Genomic DNA, 25,811 nt, shown 5'->3' with positions numbered 1-25,811 from the left:
GGAAGATCTGAGCTCGAAATAAGAGTCCCTGCTCTGATTTTCTTTTTATAGCATGCCAAAAACATCCTCTGTGAAAAGTCTATAAGCACATACGCTGTAAAACATACAAATAAAGCTACAGAAACATTGTTTGATTTACAGATCTGGTGATGCTGAAAAGTATAACCTGACAAACTCCAACACAATTTGCAGAACCAGTGCTGAGTGTCACCAGTCCGGCCCTGATCTAAATCTTATGAACTCTTGAGGGTCAGGTTGCTGGCACAGAAGTCTCTTTTCTTACTGGCTGAGTGCTTCAAGGAAAAGGGCATTAATGGCTAGAACATGGTCCTTCTGCCTCTACCAACGTCTCTGGGAAAACAGAGCTAAATGCTTTCAGTCTATATATATTTTATGGCTTGACTTATAGTAACTGTCACGAAGTATAATGGCTTTGTGGCTTTAGATTTCCTAGCACGTTTGACTTGTTAGAGGCTGTTCATACTCTTCTTTATAGGCTTGTAGCTGATCCTTGGTGACCCTAAACTCTCTTGCTGTCCCAACTCCTTTGCAGAGATTTGTGCTTTCGGTGCCTAGAGAGCATTGTGCTCATTAGGATCCATTAAAACCTTTTTTTTTTTTTTTCTTCCAAGCCCTACCCTGGACTGCCACTTAAACATGCTCCTTTTCTTCCTCTCTCCAACTCATTTCCACTTTCCACTGTTTCTGCTTTACAGGTTCCAACTGCCAAGAATAGACTTCTTACAGTAACCTTTATAGGACTGGAGTCAGAATAAAACTGCTATATTTGCCTATCTGTTGTAAACTTGCCCAGTTAACTTATGACTAACCCGAAATTACTTTGACCAATTCTCTGAAATCCTAACATAACTAGGAGCTGATGCTTTACCACACTGACAATTGTTGGATGAAGCAGGGTGCAGTCTGTCTGGATAGGAACCCAGTGTTAGTAGCTTTAGGCTCTTCACAGGATAAGGAGCTGGAGCAGAGATGTAGCACTGTAAACCTTCAGCTGAGTTTGTGTAAGATTGGCCAGCATCTGTCTTCAGGTGACATGCAGGCAGCTTCTGCTGGGATATCAGTAGTGGCAATACTACTCCCAAGAGTGTCCATTGGGTCACAAGATGACAGCAGGCTCTGATGGTGATCGCCCTGCTCTTTTGCTCCTGGGTTCCACGTCAAAGCAAGTGATAAGGAACCTGCATGCATATTGAGGGTGAAACTCTGCTTTTTTTGATTGGAAGATTTTTTTTTTAAGTAAACTTGCTTGACTGCACAGCCTGTGGCATGCTTAGATAAGCAGTGTCGGTCTCATTTTCTATTTCAGGCAAACCAGAAGTAAATAACTCTGGGGTGTTGACAAACAAGACTTATCTTTTTGTTTTTATGTAACCTCTATTCTCAGTCTTGGTGGAAAATTCAAAAGTCTCTGTTCCTTCCATCATAGTTTGTAGGCACAATAGGCCACAAGTTGTTTACCAAACAGATGTCACCTACCCTGTAAATCTCAAATGGCTTCCTGTCATCTTGCATGCCCCTCACCACCATGTTTTTCCTCTGGGTGGCCACCTACTCATACCCACACCACCCCAGTACTTAATTCAGTCTTGCTTTTCATTCTCCTCAAATACCTTTTTAGTCTGTACTGCAGAGTGCTGGTAGCCTCAGTGGGCCTGGACTAAGGACTGACTTTCATTGAAGAAAAAAAAAAAAGTGACCTCTGAAGGATGACCTTGTGATCTCGAACTCCTACAGGGGCTGTGGCTTCTTCTGTGCCTTTAAGGGTATCACAACCCTTAAATGTCCCAATGCTTGGTAACAGACTTGAGTTTACTGGGCCTCAGCCTTTCCCTCTCCCTCACATACATTTTGTGTTGGAGATATTTGTATTTAAGTTTATAAAGTAATTTTTGAATTACACAAACCAGTGTGTACATGTATATATGTAAAAAGGGATAACCTATGGGTGTTCTGGGGCAGGACCAACAGTTATATGCAAGTTGCTGTGTTAAGATCTGCACATTTAGCAACTTGTGTAATTTTATTTATTTAATATATATTTCTATACCGGACTTCACAAATGGAATTCACATCAGGCCGGTTTACATGGAATTTAGGGGATTAACAAGTGTAACCAAACAAGAAGGCCGAAACAAGCAAAGTTACATAAAACAAGGGCATTGAACTTGGGGGCTAAAGTAGCCAGGAAGAAAGGTAGAGCGGAATTAGCAACAAATAAATAATATAAAACGGGTTATGAGATTAGTAATTATCTCATTCCTTGGGCTGAGTCTGAAGTGTCATTTTGACTGATTACACGAATTCTCTTCTGACCGGGCTGCAGCTTATTATCAACAGAACTATAAAGCTCTGGAATTTGTTGCCAGAGGATGTGGTTAGTGCAGTTGGGTTCAAAAAAGGTTTGGATAAGTTCTTGGAGGAGAAGTACATTACCTGCTATTAATCAAGTTTACTTAGGGAATAGCCACTGCTATTAATTGCATCAGTAGCATGGGATCTTCTTAGTGTTTGGGTAATTGCCAGGTTCTTGTGGCCTGGTTTTGGCCTCTGTTGGAAACAGGATGCTGGGCTTGATGGACCCTTGGTCGGACCCAGCCTGGCACTTCTTATGTACAGGATGCAGGGCTCGATGGACCTCGGTCTGACCCAGCACAGCACTTCTTATGTTCTTACAAGCCGTTAAGCCCGTAACAACGGGCTACATTAAAATTTTTTTTTTGGTCCATTTCCTTTCCACTCCCTCCCCCCACCTCTCTCTCACCTCCCTCTCTCCCTCCCCTCCCACCTCACTCTCCCACCTCCCCTCAGCTCACTCTCCTCCCAGCTCATCCACAACCGGCAGACAGGGGGTGTCCCTCCCGTGCGCGCGCCGCCGCCGTTACTGCTCCTCCCTGCCTCTCGCACGCTGCCGCCGCTACTGCTCCTCCCTGCCTCTCTCTCTCGTACGCGCGCGCGTCGCCGCCACTATTGCTCCTCCCTGCCTCTCGCGCGTGTCGCCGCCGTGGCTACTGCTCGTCGCCGCTGGTCCTGCTCGCTGCCGGTCCTGCTCCTAAGGAGCAGGTGCCATTTTTTTTCCTGACACGCTGCGCTCTGGCCGATGTGCGCGCATGCGCAGTAGAGCTGCTCTCTACTGCGCATTTGCGGCACGTCGGTCAAGCTTCGTTTATTAGTATAGATGTACAGGATGCTGGGCTCGATGGTTCTTGGTCTGACCCAGCCTGGCATTACTTGTGTAATTTTACACCTTATCTTGTATAAATTAGTTTTGGGTGAACGGGGAATTCAGGCTGAAGAACCAGCGGGTCTCAATCTGGAGAAGGACTGGGCAAACTGGAGTAATTCATGTAAAATTTTTTATCAATGTTTAATACTAGTGTAAAAACCCAGTGTATACATGCAAATGAAGTCTTATTTTCGTACATTCAAAGTATTGCATATAGTCTCGTGTAAGCATACATGTATGGTGCAGGGTACAAATGTGCATGTATTATAATACGTGCATATCTGATGCATGGGTGTCAATCTACATGCAGCCATGTGTGCAGAGTTCAAAAGTCACCCTTGGTGTATGTTTCTATCCAAACCAGTTTAAGCAAACATGTTGGTTTCTGAAGTGTAGCAAGTGTATAGTGAGGTAACCATGTACCTGCAACTTATTCAAAAGGGCCTGTACACCGGATGTTTCCCACAAGAGATACAATAGGCCGAACAGTCTTTCTCACACCAAAGTCACTTTAGTCACCACTTAGTGAGACTGAAATAGGAACAAATCTTTACACATTCTGTAAGTGCCAAGTTATTTCATTTCCTATTCTGGTTTAACATCCCATCCCTTCCTCGCCGCCCCCCCCCCCCCCCCCCCCATATGTGAGTTCTGGATCAAAACACAAAGCTCACTTACTGGCCTGTATTTTTGATAACTCCTTGATGTACAACTTTTTCCTTTTAATAGCAAAGTTGGTGATCCGCTGGGTCGACATCACCCAGCTGGAGAAGAATGCGACCCTGCTCTTCCCGGATATCAAAGTGAGTACAAGGTCAAGCGAGCACTACTTCTCCATGTTTCTCAACATTGGCGAGACATTCAAGCTGATGGAGCAACTGGCCAACATAGCCATGAGGCAGCTGCTGGACAACGAGGGGTTTGAGCAGGACAGGTCACTACCCAAGCTGAAGAAGAAATCGCCCAAAAAAGTCTCTTCTCTAAAACGGTGAGTGACGCAGGGTCTTGGTCAGCGCGTCCTAGAACGAGATCTTCCTGGCAGTCGCTAGCTGAGCCTGGAGAGAGTAATGTCAAAGACTTACCTCCTTGTATATTCTGCAGGGATCTCAAAGTAATCCAAGCAAACCTGTGCTATCAAACTGACCCTCATGTACTCAATTCTGTGCTCTACATAAATCTCTTTAATGTATTAAAAGCTGTTCAGGGTGTAGGGATAAAGCTTAAATGAAACTCCTGCAGAAAAACAATTGAGCTTTGTCTATGGAGTGGTCTTCCCCCCCCCCCCCCCCCCCCCCCCCCCAAACCCCCACTGGATTCAGATAACAGCAAACACTGGGCCCTGACACGCAGACATTTGGGAAGAACATGAATACTTCTGTGGCCAAGTCCAAAAGCAAAGCAGCATTGTTGGAATTATCAAAGACTGGTTATCACACGAAAATGTTGGTGGCAATTTCATTATGGATTTGACAGCTGCTTGGTTTTGATGATAAACATTACTGCTCTTAAGACACAGGAGTAACCCGCATGGTGCAGTCTCTGCTCATGACGGAGGGCTCATGGGTGGTCTGCATGGAGCGGCAATTCCCACCATGTGCAGTGTACTAGGCAGACTGGATGGACCATTTGGATGTCTTCTGCCAACTGGTAACTTGTTACTAGGAGGCTTGATGGGGTGCTGCGGGTCTATACCCCCAGCTTGGAGGGGGACGAAACGTAAGCCTTTGGTTTCTCGTTGGACAGTCACTGTTCACACACTTGGTGAGCAACAAATATATTCTCAGTAAAATTTCTTCTGACCATGGGTATATCTTTCTTGGGATCTATCTAATCTGCTTCCAACACTTGCATTCACAAGCCACACTTCTCAGGATTCCCTTTCCTTACTGTCAGGATCTCCTAATGGATAGTCTATAGGGATTTATTTAAAAACAAACTGTATTTCGTTGATGCAGAAGTCTCAACCTACATTGCAAAATAACAGGCAACACGACTAAAACCACTTACAGTGCAAAGAAATTAGCATAACAAAACTAGATGTAGGATAACCCCATGAACTGTTTGCAGACTGCAAGCCCCTAGCAACCCATCCCAAGAGCTGCAATCTAGCATCACTCGATACAGACACGAGAAGGTGAGTCCTCTGTTTCCTAAACAGGTGCATCGTGTGAGCCTTCACCTCCTCGGGTAAGGAAGTCCATAATGCTCATGTTCTGGATTCCCATTGCTTAAGCAAACCTGCCTGCTGAAGATATAACATGCTTAGAAGATGAGTGGAGAGCACATGCTGGATAAGGGGGAGGGGGCCAAGTCCACAGAGAGCCTTAAAGTAGGAATCTTACATCTCACCTGTTAAAATGACAGGCAGCCGATGTAAACGGGCTGAAGTAGGTGAAATATGATCGTGTATTGAGGATCCAGACACTAAGCAAGTGGCAGACTTCTTTGAATCTGTCAACCTCTTGCATGCAGTGGGCTACAAATACATTCCTCTAACAGAGTAGGACACCCCTTTTGTTACCTGATTTCCACCGGCTCCGCTGTGCAGATGGGTACTGGCCTCTTCCTTGATGAGGTCCCAAATCTGTGCACTTTAAATTTACTGTGTGCTCCTTCCACCAACCTTACAGTGGCCAGCCGAGTCATTCCCACATACTCCAAGTCACCAAAAATAGGGGACACTCCACTCAAGGGGGAAGATCTGAGGGAGCATCTTATACTGGGGAAGCCTTTAATCCTCTTGCTCCTTTTTTATCCACACCTTAGAACCTTGAACATCATCCAGGATGAGAGCTTACATTCCTTTCCTGCCTTTCAAACGAGAAAAGGGACCAAGCCTACAGGCTTGCAGCTTGCACCATGCATGCATCGGCCTCTGTGATGTCTGTGGGGAAAGGAGACAGCTCCTCTCCTTATCTCAACCACCACTCGCATGGCCGGATGAATGTCTGGGCCTCAGCTCTGCTGGGAACTGGGTGCGCGTTCTGGCAACTTCCTGGGGCGGGTGCGCTGCTCTTACAAACAGGAACATGGGTCAAACCGCTACAGCTATTCCCTTGATTAAAAGTGGTGCACGGGGAACTTTAGGGGTTCTGCCATCTACTTCATGCATGCCTGGCAGATTTTGCATAAGCATTTTCAGCAGTCTGTTTTGTCAAAGAACTAGCTAATTGAAAAGTTCATCTGATAACTGATCAGCAACTGGAAGCATTGATTAGAAATGCATTTTATTTTAATGCACACGGCATAAAGTGCAGATAGAATAAAATTCTTACTGTAGATGGCTGTGTGCTACTTCACCCCCACCCCCTTACCCTGGCCCAGTCCTCCAGCAGCTCTCCTTGAATATCAGGGTCCTCCTTAGCAGCAGAGCTGTGCAGTCTCTCATCCCACTGCCTCCTTGGAAAGGACTCGGCCAGCATCAAACTGACGTGGGAACCAAGCATGCAACACAGTTGTGAAGGTCTGGCCATGCGAACCTAGGTCGCCCTGCCGCTTTGGGAAGGAAGCAAGTGGTGGTAGAGGGAGTAGGTGGCAGCTACCCCAGGAAGAGGAGAGCTGTGGGTGCATGACAGGTGACTGCTCAAGATCATGCTGGCATCTGATAGTGCAGGTCTGTGGTCATTCAGTGCTGAATTGATCCTATGTAATCCCATAGATGAGTTGAATATGATTGGAAGGATGCTGCTGTCAGTGACTTGAGGTCTGTGGTTATGCAACAGGGATGAAAGTGGGCAGAGGGTGCTGTACCTGTCGGTCCTTACACTGAAAACAGGTAACAGGAAGTGCATCAGTCTTTCTCTTGCAAGGCTGAGAATTTGGTGTTGGTTCTGATGCAGTCCTTGGTAATGACCTTTTTTAGTTATGGATGAGTGGCAGGACAGGAGAGTAAAGAAAAGTGCTGCTCCCAGGAGCGCATGTGCTCACTACTCCTGCATGGCGGCTTTAGGTGGAGAGCAGGGCTGCCTTCCCCTGCCTTACCATGTGCGGTGGTTGTTGGGGGAAGCTGAATGGCAGTAGGAAGGATTAGGTTGGAGGCTCCACACTGTAATTGGGTACTAGCAAGAGTATTTGGGATGGGAGTCCTTGGCAAGGATGAGGTTGGTAGCCCCTCTTAACCCATTTTGGAAAGGTTTTCTTCTCCTCCTTTAGCTCTTTATCCTTCTTGGGCTTTCAAGTTTAGTCCAAAATCAGGGCTGCTTATAAATACCCGGGGATTTCACCCATCCTCGTTAACGTTTTTAGTCCTGGCATTACAGCAATAATCCCCCAACTGGGGACCATGCACTAAGGCTTCCTTTTTAAACATGGAACTCGGATCCAGCCCTTGGGCGTCACCAGTATGACAGACTCCCTCCTGCCACAGTTGTCCCTGGGAATCTGACCCCACTGCAGTCGCTGAGCCTGGCCAAAACTGCAATAAATTTTAAGCTTGTTGAAGAAAATAAAATTAAAAAAAAACAACTTTCCTAAAACTTGGTTGTCATGGAATCTGGTGTCACATATAAACAGTGAATCCATGCCATGTTCTGTTCCCTCCCCCTGCTTCCATCAGCTTTGATTTCCCAGGTAGGTTATTTGAGCTTCATATCTGGTTTTGTGGTTGGTTTGTGGGTTGTTTTTTTTTGGTTTGCATCTGGATAATTTTGTTTCCCTCCCTTCTCAGGGATCTTGATGCTAGAGCCAAGAGCGAAAGGTATCGGGCAGTCTTCAGACTCCCCAAGGACGAGAAGTTAGACGGACACACGGACTGCACCCTGTGGACTCCCTTTAACAAGATGCACATCGCCGGGCAGATGTTTGTGTCCACGAACTACATCTGCTTCAGTAGTAAAGAGGAGAACTTGTGCAGCCTCATCGTCCCGCTGCGAGAGGTGAGCAGAGGGGGGGGGGGGCAGTCTGAGCTCCTCTAGACACTCAAACATGCCAGCTTGTGTTGTGCGAAACACTAGCGACTGAGTGCATACAAATTCTTATTTTCAAGGGTAACGTGTAGAGGAAGGGAATGGGTTGCAGAATCAGGCAAACATCTACCTCTTCTCTTTAATGCATCTCTTGTAAACTTAAATCTAAAATTGGATCAAGACTAATAGCACAAGTTACTCCTAAGCACAACGCCTCCTTGAGTACCTGTGCTTTCTGGGCTGCTTCTGTAAGGGAAACGTTCCTAGTTTAGTGCAGGACACTGCAGCTTGTGCTGGTGGCAGGCTTACCTGTACCTTTCTCCTTCATTCCTTCTGAGCCGCTTGGGAATCTGTAGCATCTCTCTCTCCAGTGGGGAGGAGAAACCAGCACTGCACCATTCAGCTGCAACCCGATCCACAGCGGTTTGTCTCATACGGCCATCTCCGGACGTAACTTGGCAGCCAGCAGAGTGACAGGCTGACCTTGCCTGGTTCTGCTGCAGTGTGACAGCCCAGAGAGGGAGAGGCAGGCAGAGCCCAAGAGCGTACGCACCCGGGCTCGGTCGTGAGGGCCATGGCCACAAGGTCAGAACCAGGCACAGCAGCAGAGAACAAGGCAGGAGGTTTTTTAAATCACTTTGATATCTGTGTGGGAGCAAATGGAAAACCAAAAAAAAAAAATCAAATTAACTAGAATACCCAATATCTTTTTGCCGAGAAGCTTAGTCCCAGCCGTTAATTGTGTCTTTATTGGAAGCTATTCATTGGTGGCTTAATCTTGACTTCAGAAGGCAGGGGAAAAGATCATCTCATTTGCTGTGAACCCCAAAAGTGTGGGGGAAGGGTTTGTTTGGCATTTCCACTTAATTTTTAGCTGTCTGTCCTCCATATTTTGCAAAGAATGCTGTAGGAAGCAGTGCTGCCCTAGTGTGGCTGGTTTTTTTTTTTTTTTTGTTTGCTTTTGGTTGCAATTGACATGCATGGAAACTTAGTAAAGCTGAAGGAGGTGCAGTAACCTTAACCAGTGGGGATGTGCTGTAATTGGGAGTCTTATTCTGAAGATCAAATGTGGGGCTAGGGGGAGGGCAAGATAGCTAGTTCAAAGGCATGACCAGAGCTAATAAACTGCCCAAGAGGAATATAGGGCTGGTTCCGGATCGGGAATATGGTTTATCATGGGATGGGGAGTTGGTGCACCAAAATCTGAAAGTCTTTGCTACAGAAGTGCTAGAACCTCTGTATCGCCACCTCCCAGATCAGTGGTGGTCTGTGGCCCTTCCGGCTGCCTTGAAAGTAGCTCATGAACTGTAGAAATGAAGTTGCTTTTCAAACTGAGTACAGTACACTCATGGCTCTTTTTTATAACCATAGTAACTCGGGATAACAAACCAATTGATCATTCTGCCCAGCTATCTTGGCCCATGCTGCCAAGGGATATATCCCAGCCTCTATCCTGAGCAGAGGAATGTACAGGTTCCCATACTTAACATGGCACCTAGGCCTAAGACAGACCTCCTCCCCCCAAAATATCACTCTTAAATGCCAACGTGTTCCATGTACCTTTTAAGACTTACTGGTATACCTGGACAAATTGCAGAACAAAGCTGTTCATTTAAGTGTAAGGTGGTTCTTGATTTGGGGGGCTGGGAGGATATAAAACAGACCTTCAAATATCTTAAAAGCATAATTGAAAAGAAGCAAACTTCAGCAGTAAAAAGCTGAAAAGCCAGAGGTCATGATGTGTAACTCAATGGGGGTCGGCTCAGGAGTGATAGAAAACATTTCTATAATAAACCCAAATATTGGAGTTCCCTGTACATACCCGGATCAGTCCAGACTGCCTGATCCATGGTACTACAGGAACGAAAATTAGCAGGTAAGAACCAATTTTCCTGTGTCTTTGAAAGCTAGAGTGACAAAGCCAGCAAGATAGGAAATGAGGTAGAGGCTTTCATATAAACATAGCAAGCTGCAGCATTAGAACATAGTAGCTTTGCTGCAAAAGTCACTTCCATTGCTTTTGTGCTATGCTACATTTTTTTGTAATCAGTCTTAGTCAAGCTTTATATTTTAAGTTGCAAGAAAAGTCAAGCTTTACTGGATGTTGCATAGAGATGGGGAGCTTATCTTGTATTGCATTCACATAAGCTGCCGCAACATTTTTTATGCTATGCACAACCAGATGTGATGTGCATTTCTTGGAAATTTAAGCTCCACAGCAATTTAACGCTAAAAATACTTAAATTGTAAAAATGTTGCCTGCTGTTATAAGACCTGTTCAGGCATAACCCCACTCCATCTAAGATGCATGTCATTGTTAAATATGTATTGTTGATGCACCTACTTAGATTGTCAAATGATCCAAAGCAACTAAGAGTATGAGTGAATGAACAAATTAAAGAATTAGAAATTGAAAAACCTGCTTGCAGAACATAAAATAGTAGAGGAGACTGAATTTCAAACTGACATCATGCATGGCCAAAAGAAGAGAATATCAGTGATCGCCATTAAATCACCTCCATCCCGTGAGGATCCACTGTTTCTAATTAAGATATCTAGCATTGTTCTTTCTAATTCAAACTGGACATTATAGTGCCACACTTTTTTTTTTTTTTTTTTGGGGGGGGGGGGGAGGGAGTTTTAACTGCATCTATGGTGCCCCAGCAGAGATCTTTGAACTGGTGATCAGGGCCTGTTTTCTGGTTTGGAGGCAACCACAGTACTCCTGGTGCAGAGGGTACACTTGGTTCTCCCAATGCATACTAATGGGCAAGGTCATGGTCTAACATATCATGTTACTTGCATGTAGTGGGAAAAATTGAGTAATTTTGAGGTCTGAGTTCATGTTGCACCTTCAAAGGACATGCAGAAATCAGTGACCACAAGGTGAATGGCCCAAGTGCTGGCCCGTCTGTAGGATGAATGGACTTCTCAGGAAGTGCTGCCTGCTACAGGGGCTCTTATGTTAAACCTACAAGTCTAAGAAGATAATGGGAGGCTTGCAGAATACCTGGTATAATACAACATGCCAATGATGCTTCTTGCTGTCAGCAAGCCAAGATGCCTTGTTGGAAAAAGGCACCATACTGACAGTGTCCTCTTCCTTCTGGTATTGTAACAGTGAAGTATGATCAGAATATATCACCCTGCAGTAAGCTTTTTTTTCTTTATACTGCAGACAGTGGATAACCTCTGAACATCTTACCAAAATTTGTGCTTTTCTCAGTTAGTGGAACATTTTTGTTTCCTAAAATGACTGACAAACCTGCCTTGAAGCCACTTGGATGATGAGACTTGTTACTTCAGGTTTTCTGCTGTAAGTGGTTGGGTTTTTGCGCTTTGCTTTTTTTCTCTCTCTGAATGGTAGTGTGGATCTGACTGACTTTGGATATCCTAATGTTAGTTTTTTGTTCATAAGCTAATTCAATCCAGGAATTTCATGGCGTTAAGTGATGGATGTCATCCCCCCTTTTTTTTTTTTTTTTAAATTTGGAATGCTTCTATGTAATTATCCAAACCACTACACCTCAAATATTCTGAAGTGTAAATATGTCTTGTAGTAATCTTTCTAGAGTAGAGGGAGGCAACCACAGATCCCTTTGATTCTGTCTTAAAAAAAAAAAAAAAAAACCAGCCTGAAAGTGAATTTTGAAAAACTCAAAACGGTTAGTGTACGAGGACATAATTAGGAATCCAGTGATGACTGGATGTGCTGCATAACACCTTAAAGAACATCCATTGCAGTTGTTAATACGTTGGTGTACAATGTAAACATCCTTGGTGGTAACCACAATTCACAGAGAAGATTTTGTAGCGTTTGTAATACCTGTGGTGTCCTGCATGTGTGATTCTCAAGGCCAATCTAAGTCTGCCAGTGGTTCAAAAACTGAGCCATTCCTGGAGACAAGTCTTAATAGTGGGTTTGTTAGCATCTTGTGAGCGTTTGGTACCCCATATGACAGGTTCCCTAGGATGTTTTAACATTCCAAAAATAATTCTTTATTGGTAAGAGGACATCTGGAGAAGCTATGCTGTCTGTGTGCCATATCAATTGTTGGATCTGTGCTCAGCGAATGGACGGTATGTTCTCTCATTCCCTTTAATTTCTGTGCAATATTGAACGCAATCCTGTATCACAATTGAGCTCACTTTGTCAGTGGGTTTTATTTCAACATTAGTGTCACCTGAATGCTCTCAACGTGGTTTGTTCTGAGCTCAAATTGGAAAAGTGTGATTTTTTTTTTTTTTTTTTTAACACTGTCAACATCTTGAATAGGTCATGGAATATGGCAATGTGTGTCCATGATTCCAGCGGGGGATCCAGTTGGACTTTATGTATAATAGATGTATACACAATTTTAGCTGCAAAGGATTGTATTGTAGGAACATAGAGGCTTTTTATCTAAAATGGCTTGTGAGACAATGAGGACAAATTAATCACTGCTGAGGTGGTCTTATGTCTGCGGGCCTTCCCAGTCAGTATACGCCTGCACGATTGGATTTCTGTGGGATCTGCCCACATGACATGATCTACGTAGGTGCATCAATGTCTACTTAAAAGATCATGTAATCTGGTTGTGTTGGCAGTAGATATCTAAAAATGACATGCAGCATCTTAGATGGAGTGGGATTATACCTGAACAGGTATTTACAGTAACAGCAAGTAACTCTTTGCGAATTGTCAACATTTTTTATTTTTTTAGACTTATGTTCTGCTTTTTGCACTTTCAGCACTTCAGTGAATTATATTCAGGTACTTTAAGTATTTCCCTACCCCCAGAGGGCTTTACAATCTAAGTTTGTATCTGAGGCAATGGAGGGTAAAGTGACTTGCCCAAGGTCACAAGGAGCGACAGTGGGACTCTAGTCCTGGTTCATAGCCCCCTGCTCTAACCACTTGGCTACTCCAGTGTTAAAGTTCTGTGGAACTTACATGTGGTGCTTTTTTTTTCAGAAATGCACATGTTGATTACCTCCTCAGCCCAAAGTGCATCGCTTCAGATTGTGGCAGTTCATGTGAATTCTACACAAGATAGATTCCCCATCACTATATGTAACAGTCAGTAAAGCTTGACTTTTTTTTTTTTTTACCTGTAATCTAAAAAAAAGAATCATTTTGAACGACAGATTAGCATAGCACAAGTGGCAGTGATTTCTTGCAGCAAAGTTGGCAATGTTTTTTAATGTTCTCTTGCTAGGTCTGTGAAGATCTCTACCTCACTTCCTACCTTGGTGTGTTTCGTTACTCTAGGAAACATTTCTTCACAAAGTGAACTGTCCCCGATGGGGCAATGCAAGAAGTCTTGGGGATAAGTACATGGTGGTAGAAAAGTGATCCAATAAAGCAAAACTGGTTTTTCTGTCCTTGACACACATTGGGCGAGTGCAGCAGAACTGAGTGAGAGTCTAATCCTTAAGCTCTGGCCTTGGAGAGCTGGACTGAGACCACAGCTAGTTTTGCGAAGGCTACCTGAGCTGGGTGACGGGTGAAAAGCATTCCCCCTTGGCAGTCCAGTCCTCGCAGAAATTGAGGCAGGGCTTCTGGGACAGACCGGATAGGTTGTGCAAACTTCATCTACCATCCTATGGCTGCTTTTTTCCTGTGGTGGCTAGTTCTGGGTCTCCAAGACATAACTGTACATTCTTTGACGTGTGATCTTGTCATTCTTTCTTTTTTCTTTTCCTAGGTGACCATAGTAGAAAAGGCAGACAGCTCCAGTGTGCTACCCAGTCCACTGTCCATCAGCACGAAAAACAGAATGACTTTTCTCTTTGCCAATTTAAAGGACCGGGACTTCTTGGTGCAGAGAATATCTGACTTTCTACAGCAAACAACTTTGAAAATGGCTGAAAGCTACAGCACTGTGGATGATGAGGTATGATTACCAAAAACTTCTCTTGGTAATTGACTTTTTTTCCAGCATAGTTCCTGTCTCACTTCTGTTGTCCTAGGGGTGGTTGGCCCGGAGAGAGGGTACTTTGTGGTTATTCCTGTCAGGAGAAAGATGCTTCTAGGCCCTCTGGTGCTGTCCAGCAGGAAACAGACACTTGCGTAAACTAACAACTCTTTTTGGAATATACAAAGGATGACCTTTAACAAATATCTGTGGTTGGTGTTACAGTACAGTTAGGTGATAAATCTGCAGTATCTTCAAAAGATTTCACCACTTCCTATTCAGCTCAAACTGTATTTTCCCTGTACGTACCTGGATCAGTCCAGACAGTGGGTTATGTCCCCAATCCAGCAGATGGAGTCAGCACAAGCTTTGAGGGGGCGTATCCATATATACTACTACCCCCTCTGCAGGAGTTCAGTATCTTCTGACTCCAGCAGATGCGAGTAGGGGAATCAGGCTTCCCCTCCTTTTCCTTCACTTTCTTTCTTCAAAAGATTTCACCACTTCCTATTCAGCTCAAACTGTATTTTCAGAGAATTAATTTAGGATGTGACTCTCTCTCCCATGAGTGTCTCCAGACTAGCTTCAGTTGTCTGGAGAAACGGTGGTTATCACCCCCACCACTAACTGATCTGGTAAGATCTTTCCATGTGGAGAATCTCCCACTGCTCCTCCCATACCCAAATACCTGGATATCCTGGTTCTAATTTGGCTTTCATTTTAATGCAGGCAAAGATGATCCTCTTGTAACTTTTTAGCACTGGGTTGGTGCATTGGTGAAACAGGAAGCAGTTCAGTCACACACTTTCCTCCACAGGAAATGTCTTAAGATCCATTGGTGAATCCCTAGATTTCTCAAAAGCAGGGGTGGCTTTGGATTTTTATCTAACTCTTATTTGATTTTTTTTTTATATGCTGCTTTTCACACACTTCAAAGCAGATTATTTTTTTCCCTGACCCCCAGAGTGGCTCATTCTTGTTCCTCTGGAACAAAGGTCTTCTAAACACAGGGTGGAGACCTGCTCTCGGCTCCTCCATGCAAGCTCTCCTGATAGCTCTCTCAGCTGCTGGAGCTCACTTGCTCCCACCTGTGTGCGCAGCTCCCGAACTCACTGGGGCCTCTGGCCCCTTCACAGCATGCTCCAGTGCAGGGGCAAGGGACAGTCTGTACCAAGGACATAAACTAGTAGGGAATCAGTCCCTACAATAGTCTCTTAGGGCATCCCTTTTGGCAGCATTGTAAATGCAGGAAAAGAAGGCTAGAAGCTCATTTTGGATAATACTTGATGTATCGCTTGCTCTTGCATTCCATATAATCCCAATTCTGCACATGCATTTTAAACTGCAGTGAACTTTTTTTTTTTTATGTACACTGCATGATGGGAGGGAAAGTCTGAACGAGGGTCCTGTGCATCTCTTAGGGCTTAAGACACTACTTGGCCGTCTGGTGTAATGAGAAAAGCAGGACTGAATGGAGATCAATAGTTAGGCTTAGATGGCAAGCAAAACAATTTTTGCATGCCTTATTCCAAATCTTGTCTCAGTTTAGTTAACATTTTGTTTATTGCTTTATGCTTAGTTAAAACAAAACCAAACTTAGTAATGTGGTGTGCCACCACCTACATCGCAATCTGGCTTCTCGGGTCTGGCAGGAAATGTAGCAAATCAGCAGAAGGGGCCTTTGAAGTGCTTTAGCAGTGAACTGTGGTTTTGTTCAACTTGACTGGATGATCCCTCCCCGTGTATGTTTTGCAGGCTTCTCATACGGTTGTGCAGCTTCCTTAGAGGTCCTGGCATCCTCTTTGTGCTGAGACTGGGTTAAAAGCACCCTGCATCTCTATTTTCTACCTCTGCCCCAGCTTGGCTCAGTGGTGTTACTTCCTCCAGGTCATAAGCTTGAAAGGCAAACTACCTAAGATTGCACTCTAGAACAGAAACTCTGTAAGACTGTCCCTGCAGCAGAGATGCCGTCTGCTTCTGCTTTCCCTGTTCTCGTCCTCACTTCAGCAATCCTGACTGCTCTTCAGGAGTGTGACTGAGACCAGCAAGCGTCTAGCCCAAGTTATAGCCATAATGCCGCCACCTCGTCCTTCAGCGTGGTCCCTTCTGCTCGTTTTAGGCGAGGGGAAGAACCAAGGAGCAGCAGCTCCCACATTGCTGCTTCCAGTTTCTGAGGAAAAGCAGAAAATGGAGCATGTGAAAGAGAGAGAGAGGGGTGGCTGTTCCCTTTGATTCTGAGGTGGGAAACACTAAAATGTGACCTCAATGTTCCTGCGAGCTTTCCAGATTTTGGAAGGAAAGCCTCAGTGGCCTGGAGACTAGAGCCAGAGCCCCGCTTCTGGGCTGGGTTAAGGATTTCTAAGACCACAGGGCAGCACAGTACATTTATGCTGAGATGGAGGGGGAGGGACGGCTGCCTCAGGCATCTAGCCCAGAAGGGGCCGCAGCAAGGCTGCTTTAACCTAGGGGCATAGTAAGATAACCCTGTGTGCTCATGCACATGGCCCTGCCCCAATGACTCTTAGCCAGACCCTTGAATCTCTGCTTCCTACTCTCAGGCAGCCTGTAAGGAACAGGAGGGGAGTGGTGAGCATGGCATAGACTAAATACAGTGTCAAGACAAGAACCTGATTCTCCCCCACCTCTTTCCTTTCATGGTGCTCCAAAGCAGGTTAGGGAGTTACCTACAATACCTGAACATATCTCCAGAGGGCTCATGATCTAAGGGGACCATTCACTAAAGCCAAGGCCTCTTTATCCCTCAAGAGAAAAATACCACAGGGATCACAAAGCTGCAGTAAATGACACTGCGGCTCTGAATCCTGGTGTCTTTCTCCCCACACAACGTACAATGGAAGCCCTGGGGCTGTGGGTCATCCTGAAAATTGTAAACTCTTCCCCTTCCCCCCCCCCCCCACACCACACATACACACACTCCCCCCCCCCCCCCCCCCACACCACCACCACCACCACACATACACATCTCCTTATTTGAATCTGCAGTAGGAGCCTCGAGCATCCCCGCTAGGCTCTTGGCCAAGGCAGTGGCTGTTTGCCAAAATGGTGCTGCCCGGCCTTTGCCCTAGAAAGGCCAGGTGACGCGTTCTAGAAAATGGCTGCGGCCTGGGCCCCTACTGCACCCCATGTCATGTTATCCCCTGCATTAAAGCCACTCACTGTGTGCAATAACATTTTTCACTGTAAATGGCCTAACATGGCTAAATGAGTAAGGCCTTAAAGGTTGTACCTGAGGCTCTGGAGGGTGAGGTGACCAGCCCAAGGTCACAAGGAGTGTCAGTGGGACTTGAACCCTGGCTTCCCTGGTTCACAACCTGCAGTTCTAGCACTAGGCTGCCACTCCCCCCCCCCCCCCCCCCCCATCTGTAGGGACAGGAAGGGAGTGGGGGGGGGGGGGAGGGTGAAACTGAAAGGAACAGTTTGTCTGCCTATTTCTAATTTGTGACTTTATTCTGTATTTTAGGGTGTATGTGGGGGGTGACTGAGGTGAGGTAGGTTCTGTGTAGGGATCTGAACCAGTCCAGCAGCTTCTCTTGGAATGACAGGTTTGTTGTTTGGATTCTGAATGATTCTTTTGCAGTTTTTTTTTTTTTTAAGGAATGTTTTTTGCATTCTATACCCAAAAACTCCAGTGACCCATTGATCACACTGACACGAATTGTGAAGAGAGTTGAACTATCAGTCTTAGAAGGGTCTGTGGATCTGAATGTTTTGGTGGAGGATGGGCCCTTATGTAAGGCTGAAAGGACCTAGGGCTGTGGTTCCCAAACCCTCTTCCATGTGACATCCCCCCCCCCCTCCCCCAAACCAGTCAGACTTTCATATCTGCAGTGAACAAGCTTGTGGGAGAAGGGTTAGTGCCTCGGGGGCCTGCAAGTGTATTTGCTCACAGGCTTGAATTTTTCCAAGCTTTTGCAGCCGTTGCCACAGATGCTACTCGATGTCTTAGTCCAAGCTGTGAGAGTGAGGGGAGAAGGCACTGCCGCTGGGTAGGAGGCCGAATGGCAGAGGGAAGGCAGCTGCACGTGCTGGACAGGGGGTGCCGCCGCCACCAGAGGGTACATCTGGTGCCTTTGTTGCCAAAGGAGAGACTTGTGTTGAAGCAGCCACTGGTAATTCAAAGGGAAGGGGGGGGGGGGGGTGGGGAGAGCATAATTCTGAAATCTTTGCCCCAGGTGCAGAAAAAACTGGTCCTGGCTCAGCTGCAGAGAGGCTTAAACAACCTGGGCTGCTCCCAGAAGGCTCTGGTGCTCAAAGCCCTGGCCTGGCTGAACAGGCTGCCCAACGATAAGATGGCATGATGGGCCAAAGTCTCAGAGACTGAGGGATAGATATCCCAAGAGAATGGGAAAGGGGCCTATAATCCACTGTTTGACTCACATCCAGGGTCCTGTGCATTGGTCAGATACAAAACATTTTAGAAAAGCTAAAGGCTAACTCACGGAGGCACTTAAGTGTCAATTTGTCTGTTTTTATCTGTTAGTTTTCTTTTTTTTTTTGTTATGTAATCCACAGTGAACAGATTGTAGGAGGAAGCAAAATATATAAAATCAGGATACATAAGCAGTCATTCATAAATCTGGGGTGGCTGTAGGCGAGGCCACCAACCCTTCTCTAAAGCTGTGGATGGAGTGGCTGCTAGGGAAGGTTTGAGACTGAAAAGCTTACCTTGGATGCCTGTAGGGAACCACTTTGAATCTCTTCTGACAGTACAGAACTGCTCCGCAGACTGGAAATTGATCAGGGAAGTAGTGGCTGAAATAAAGGCCCTCCTACTATTTTTTTTTTTTTTTTTTTTTTAGTTCCCCTGAGACTTCTGGGGAAGGTGTTTGGTTTACACAGGGTTGTAAGATCCAGCTACTGCAGGCCTTTCCGGGGTGGTGGACCTGTAGGGAAGCTTTCGGAAGAGATGTCTGCTGCAGACCATGTTGCCAGAGATGCTCAGATTGGGGTGAGGAGCAGGCAGGATAACTTAATTGCAGTGGCCGCCTGTCTGGGATGCTCCCCAGTGCAGTAAGGTTCTCGCGAGTTCGGACTGCCGTGGGAATTAACAGAATGGAAAACTCGCGGCTCAGACGATGGCTTTATTTCATGGAAGAAATGCTGCAGGTCTGCAGGGACGTGCACTGCCTGTCACCCTTGTAAAAGCGGACTTGCTTCTGTGTCTCCTGCTGGTTCAACTTTTAACAAATGTGGGGGTAGAAGGGAAAGCTGTGATAGCCCTGGAACTCTGGTTTGGAAGTGACTCATAACGGAGCACAAGCTGTAGAACTAGATCTGAATATGGTTTACATGTATGGATGCACACTTTATATTTATCAAAATATCAAACTTTATATCCTAGACCACACACTCATAACTCTCTCCTGGGAGGACAATGAAATATTGACTTCCCTAAAGCTTTCAATAAAGAAGCCTTAGCAGGGTGTAGATTGCTAGATGCCAGATGCTACTCGAAAGATGGCATTCACGTGGTTGGTTGGCTTTTTTTCCCTTCTATTTTATACCTACAAACCTTCCCCCTCCTGAATGCAGAGGGTTTTTTTGGTACAGGATGAGGAACCTGAGCATGAAGTTGACATGTGCTTTCCTTGCAGGCGTATTCCAGAGCGAGCAGCCTGGCTTCTTCCAGCCCCTACCAACCCCTCTGCTCAGAAGCAGAGAGCGAGCGGCCGTTCAACCTGAACAGGGGCAGTGCACCCACGGTCACCCAGACCTTAATGACCATGTACCGCAAGAGGTCTCCAGATGAGTTCAGCCCCAAACAGGTACTTACTGCCGCTGCAACTTTTTAGTGCCTCTTTTCTCAAGTCGGATTTGAAACGTTTTGTGGAGTGGAGGTGTAGCTTACTGGTTAGAGCAGAAGGCTACAAGCCAGGGTTCAAATCAATAAGTGTTTGAAGGAGTGAATATTAAGTGCCACTTATTGTGGATTGGGTCCCTTCACTGTCACTTGTCAATGAAAGGCCAGTCACCTATCAGAAGGCTGTCCTGAAAGGGGATTGGTCTTCTTCACTGACAAATGTCAGTGAAAAGGACCAATTGGGAACAGCCCTGCTGGAGGAGGTTCTCTGGTAGGGGTTCCCAGCCTGAGGGAGGGAGAAGATTTGAAGTTTTCCAAGGGCTTTCCTAAGTACCTCCAGGTACTGAACCCCTTCCCCGGATCTGACCCAATCCGCCTGGCCTATTGGGGGTGGGGGGAGGTCAGACATGGGCACCCAGCATGTCTCCTAGGCCCCCAATGTCAAGTATGTGCTAAGGGTGCACAACTTTCCCTAGCATGATCATTTTTAGCATGGCAGGTCATCTAAATATCTGTCCCCAGGAGAGATGGTCGGGCACACGTGAGCGCCTGCTTTCAACGCACAGATACTGCTTTGGCCTTTTAGATTGAGCGCTCTCTGGGGCTAGGGAAATACCTCCTGTACCTGAATGTAATCCACTTTGAAATGTTGAAAAGCAGAATATAAAAATCTAAATCTGGTATGACAAAGGAAAATTAGTTTCTTACCTGATAATTTTCGTTCCTGTAGTACCAAGGATCAGTCCAGGACACCTGGGTTGTGACTCCGCACCAGTAGATGGAGACAGATTAAAACTTGTGGGCGGAGCCATATATAAGCCCCTGTGCCAGTCACAGCCCTCAGTCATACGTAATGTCAAAGTAGAAAAATCCAAAAGCCAACATAGCTAACCATAGAAACTTACTAAGTAAAATAACTCCAACACCCCTACAGGAAAAAACAGACTCCCCAACCGGGAGAGCGAACAAAACAAGGGGTCAGCGTATTAAAAAACAATGAGCGGACTCTCCATTACTATAGCGCCACACTGCGGGTGGGATCCTGGACTGATCCTTGGTACTACAGGAACGAAAATTATCAGGTAAGAAACTAATTTTCCTTTCCCTGTACGTACCAGGATCAGTCCAGGACACCTGGGATGTACCAGAGCTAAGTTATCGAGGGTGGGAAGCAGAGTCCTGCTCGGAGTACCCTCTCTCCAAATCCCCCAGCATCAGTAGCTTGAACATCCAATCGGTAATGTTTAATGAAGGTATGCAACGATTTCCAGGTAGCCGCCCTGCAAATCTCTTGAGGCGACACCTGAGAAGATTCCGCCCAAGACGCAGCATGAGATCTCGTCGAATGAGCTCGAAGACCCACTGGCGGTGTTTTACCGCGCAGAATGTACGCGGAACCAATGGCCTCCTTGAGCCAACGGGCGATCGTTGTGCGGGACGCCGCAGAACCTTTCTTCGGACCCGACGTCAACACAAACAGATGATCCGTTAATCGAAAAGAATTTGTGACCTCTAGATAGCGAAGAATAGACCTCCGCACATCTAGTTTTCTCAAATCCCTCAACTTCGGGTTGGAATATTCCCCAACCGCGAAAGCGGGAAGTTCAACAGATTGATTCAAATGAAAAGGTGATACGACCTTAGGCAAGAAAGAGGGAACGGTCCGCAAGGAAACCCCTGAATCGGAAAAGCGCAAGAAGGGCTCTCTGCAGGACAAAGCTTGCAACTCAGAAACCCGGCGAGCCGAAGCAATGGCTACCAGGAATACAGTCTTTAACGTGAGATCTTTGATCGTAGAACGCTTCAGAGGCTCAAAAGGAGCTGAGCATAAGGACGAGAGCACCCAGTTGAGGTTCCAAGAAGGACAAGGGAGCCGCAAAGGAGGACGGAGGTGTTTCGCCCCCCGAAGGAAATGGGAGATATCCGGGTGGAGAGCCAGGGAGACTCCCTGAATCTTACCACGCAAACAACCAAGCGCCGCGACTTGGACCCGTAGGGAACTGCACGCTAAGCCTTTGGCCAGCCCGGCCTGGAGAAAAGCCAAAATATCGGGAATAGCAGCGGAAGTGGGATTAAGACCCCGCTCCACGCACCATTCCTCAAAGACTACCCAGACTCGAACATAAGCCAGAGACGTAGACTGTTTCCTGGATCTCAGCAACATGGCAACTACCGCGTCCGAGTAACCTTTTTGCTTCAACCGATACCTCTCAAAAGCCATGCCGCGAGACAGAAGTGATCCGCATCCTCCAAACAGACGGGACCCTGACGAAGGAGCCCCGGAAACCCCTGTAGATGAAGGGGTGCCGCCACCGACAACTGGACCAGGTCCGCAAACCACGGACGGCGCGGCCACTCCGGCGCCACCAAGATCACGTCGGATGGGTGCAATTCTATGCGCCACAGTATCTTGCCGATCAAGGGCCACGGTGGGAACACATACAGAAGCACATCCGCCGGCCAGGGAAGTCCTAATGCGTCGACCCCTTCTGCTCCTTTCTCGGCGTCGACTGAAAAATCTCGGAGCCTTTGAGTTGTTCCATGTGGCCATCAGGTCCATGTGGGGCGTTCCCCAAGTCCTGCAAATGAGAAGAAACGCTTCTTCCGCTAGCTCCCACTCTCCGGGATCCAGGTGGTGTCGGCTGAGGAAATCCGCCTGGACATTGTCGGCTCCTGCTATGTGAGACGCAGCGAGATCGCTGAGATGCCGCTCTGCCCAGGTCATCAAGGAACGCGCTTCCTCCGCTACTTGAGGGCTTTTCGTCCCGCCCTGGCGATTGATGTAAGCCACGGTGGTAGCGTTGTCCGACAATACTCGGATCGCCTTTCCTCGTAGAAGGGGTAGAAAAGCTTGCAATGCCAGACGGACCGCCCTGAACTCTAGGCGGTTGATAGACCACCAAGTCTGATCTTCTGACCACAGACCCTGAACCGATTTCCCTTGGCAAACTGCACCCCAACCGGAAAGACTGGCATCCGTGGTCACCACAGTCCAGTTGGGAAGAAGAAGAGATACTCCGCAGGAGAGATGTTTGGAATCCAGCCACCAGCCCAGGCTGGAGCGCACCTGACTCTCGAGAGGCAGTGGAAGATAATATTCCTCTAAAGTCTGTTTCCAGCGGGACAACAATGAAGACTGCAGTGGCCGCAGGTGAGCGAACGCCCAAGGGACTAACGCCAGTGTGGAGGCCATAGATCCGAGAACTGTCAGGTAATCGCAGACTCGCGGACGGTGCTGAGACAAGACGTCGCACCTGAAACTGTAGTTTGCATATCCGATCCTGAGAGAGAATCACTCTGCCCCGTTTTGTGTCTAAAACGGCTCCAAGGTACTCCAAGGACTGAGTGGGTTCCAGATGACTCTTGTTGTAGTTGACCACCCAGCCCAGGGACTGCAAGAATTGTAGCACCCTGGCTACCGCTTGCCGACACAGGTTCTCTGACTTTGCCCGAATCAGCCAATCGTCGAGGTAAGGGTGAACCAGGAGGCCTTCCCGACATAAGTGCGCCGCCACTACCACCATCACTTTCGTGAATGTCAGAGGTGCTGTCGCCAGGCCGAACGGAAGAACCTGGAACTGGAAGTGTCTTCCCAGAATGCAAAACCGCAGGAACCGCTGGAACGCTGGTTGGATGCCCACATGAAGGTATGCTTCTGTGAGATCTAGTGACGCAAGGAATTCGCCTGGCTGCACTGACGCGATCACTGAACGAATGGTTTCCATCTTGAAGTGAGGGACCCGAAGGCATCTGACTCCTTTCAGATCCAGTATGGGTCTGAAAGTGCCGTCCTTCTTGGGAACTATGGAGTACCGGCCTTTGCCGTACTGATCGGCCGGAACTGGAGAGATGGCCCCCAAGCTTTCTAGTCTTCGGATGGTGTCTAGCACCGCCGCCTTCTTCCTGGGATCCTTGCAAGGCGAGACCAGGAACTTGTCCGCTGGGATGCGAGCAAAATCTAACTCTTAGCCGTGTCTTATCACATCGAGGACCCACTGATCCGACGTCATGCTGGCCCATTCCTCGAGAAATAAGGATAGACGCGCCCCCACGTTTGGAACAGCGTGCTGAGGGCGCGACGAGGGATGGGCCGGCCGAACTTCATTGCGAAGGCTTGGAACCCGCACCCGACGGGGCTCCTCCTTGCCTGCCAAAGCGTTTGCCCCGAAAGGACTGCTGCCAGTGAGTGTTTCGAGAAGAGGCCGGCCTATACGAGGGTCCGGTGGATCTTTGCGGCCTGGACTTACGGGGACCCCGGAAACGGGCTCTGCCGGAAAACGAAGAGCGCGACCAGGTCCTATCCTCTGGCAGCCTAAACGCTCGGTTCTCACCCAGGGAAACCATCAAGTCATCTAACTCCTTACCAAACAGCAATTTCCCTTTGAAGGGCAATGCCCCGAGGTGAGCCTTGGACAAACCATCCGCCGCCCAGTTGCGCAGCCAAAGGAGACGGCATGCCGACACCGCTGCCACCATGGACCTAGCTGAAGTGCATAAAAGATCATGGAGCGCATCGGCCCCATATGCGATAGCAGCTTCCAACCTGTCTGCTTGGGAAGCCTCCTCCGGAGAGAGACCCGCATTCGCCTGCAGTACCTGGGCCCAGCGCAGACTAGCTCGCATAGCAAAGTTCGTGCAAATGGTGGCCCGCACTCCCAGGGCGGAAACCTCAAAAATCTTTTTGAGCTGTACCTCCAACTTTCGGTCTTGAATATCCCGGAGGGCCGTCGCTCCCGTGACAGGGATGGTAGACCTCTTCGTGACAGTGGACACCGCCGAATCCACCTTTGGGAGTCGGAGGAGCTCCAGCGCCTCCTCCGGTAAAGGATAGAGTTTATCCATGGCCTTGCTGACTTTCAAACCTAACTCCGGAGTATCCCATTCCTTGAAAAGGATATCCGTGGACGAGAAATGAAAAGGGAAGGCGACCGCCGGTCCTGTGAGGCCGAGCAGAACAGGATCCATATTCGCCTCCTGGCGGACCACCACCGGAGGAGCTTCAATTCCCAATTCTTGGAGAATGGCTGGGATGAGAGGTGCCAGTTCCTCTCTGCGGAATAGCCACACCACCTTGGGGTCGTCCCCTTCTGCAGCCTGTGCAGCTTTCTCTGCAATGGGCTGTGCAGTACCATCCACAGCTGCCTTCCCGGCCCCCGTCAGGGGCTCCTCGGAGGACTCCGTATCATCCCCAGGGGAATCCTCGGGATCTGATTCTTGCGGCACCCCCCTGGGAGGCCGCTTCCCCTGGGACGCACCGTGGGCGATCTCCGCGCCCTTCCTGGCTTTCTTTTTCCGTAGAGGGGACCCGTGATCGGCCGCGCGGGAGCCATTCCCCCGGATGCGTCTGCTGCGCTTGTATCTGAGGACTTTGCGCAGTAACAGCGCAAAATTCTCCGAAAATTCACCAGAATCCGAGGAATCACTCTCGGAAGCCCCCCGGGACCGAAGCCCCTCCGAGGGAACCTCCCCCGCCGTGACACGCTGCGGGGAAAGCGTGGGAGGAAAGGAAGAGGCCCCCACCGTTTCCCGCGAAATTTCCCGGCCGGTGGCCAAGATGGCCGCCACTCCCGCACTAACCGGGAAAAGTTCCTGAGGCCTGTCAGCGGAGCTACCACCGTGCGGCGAACGTGCGACCCGCGGTGCTACCGAGGGTCCCTCATCACCCAGGACGCAGGCTGAACAAAGGCTGTCCCTAGAGAGACGCGCGCCGAGCCGCAGGCCCTGCACTGTGCAGCACACGGCATGCCGGCGAAAACGCGGGAAGAAAAACGGGGCCACGCCGAAAAAATTACCACAAATTAAAAAATTCAAAATAAGCAAAACGGCGCAATTCGGCGACCTCCCCCCTGCCAACAACGCCCCCCCACCGACTAAAACGGAGCGGCGACGCCAGGCAACAGAGCCGCAAAAACAAAAGTAAAACCTTTTTTTTTTTTTTTTTTTTT

General features: G+C 47.7%; 1 protein-coding gene across 2 annotated transcripts in view; it reads left to right on the top strand.

Annotated features, from left to right (window-relative positions):
* The window catches only part of TBC1D9 (TBC1 domain family member 9), a 139,071-nt gene that overhangs the window by 71,000 nt on the left and 42,260 nt on the right, over nucleotides 1-25,811 (top strand). For both annotated transcript variants that reach the window (XM_029597394.1, XM_029597317.1), the window contains exons 5-8: nucleotides 3,974-4,232; nucleotides 7,911-8,118; nucleotides 13,836-14,024; nucleotides 19,661-19,831. In XM_029597394.1, coding sequence (XP_029453254.1) covers nucleotides 3,974-4,232; nucleotides 7,911-8,118; nucleotides 13,836-14,024; nucleotides 19,661-19,831 — 827 coding nt within the window. The remainder of the gene's footprint in view (nucleotides 1-3,973; nucleotides 4,233-7,910; nucleotides 8,119-13,835; nucleotides 14,025-19,660; nucleotides 19,832-25,811) is intronic.

The sequence above is a fragment of the Rhinatrema bivittatum genome, chromosome 1 (assembly GCF_901001135.1).
Source record: "Rhinatrema bivittatum chromosome 1, aRhiBiv1.1, whole genome shotgun sequence".
Lineage (NCBI taxonomy): Eukaryota > Metazoa > Chordata > Amphibia > Gymnophiona > Rhinatrematidae > Rhinatrema > Rhinatrema bivittatum.
Note: the sequence above shows the minus strand (reverse complement) of the source record. Positions and strands in the feature narration are given on the sequence as shown.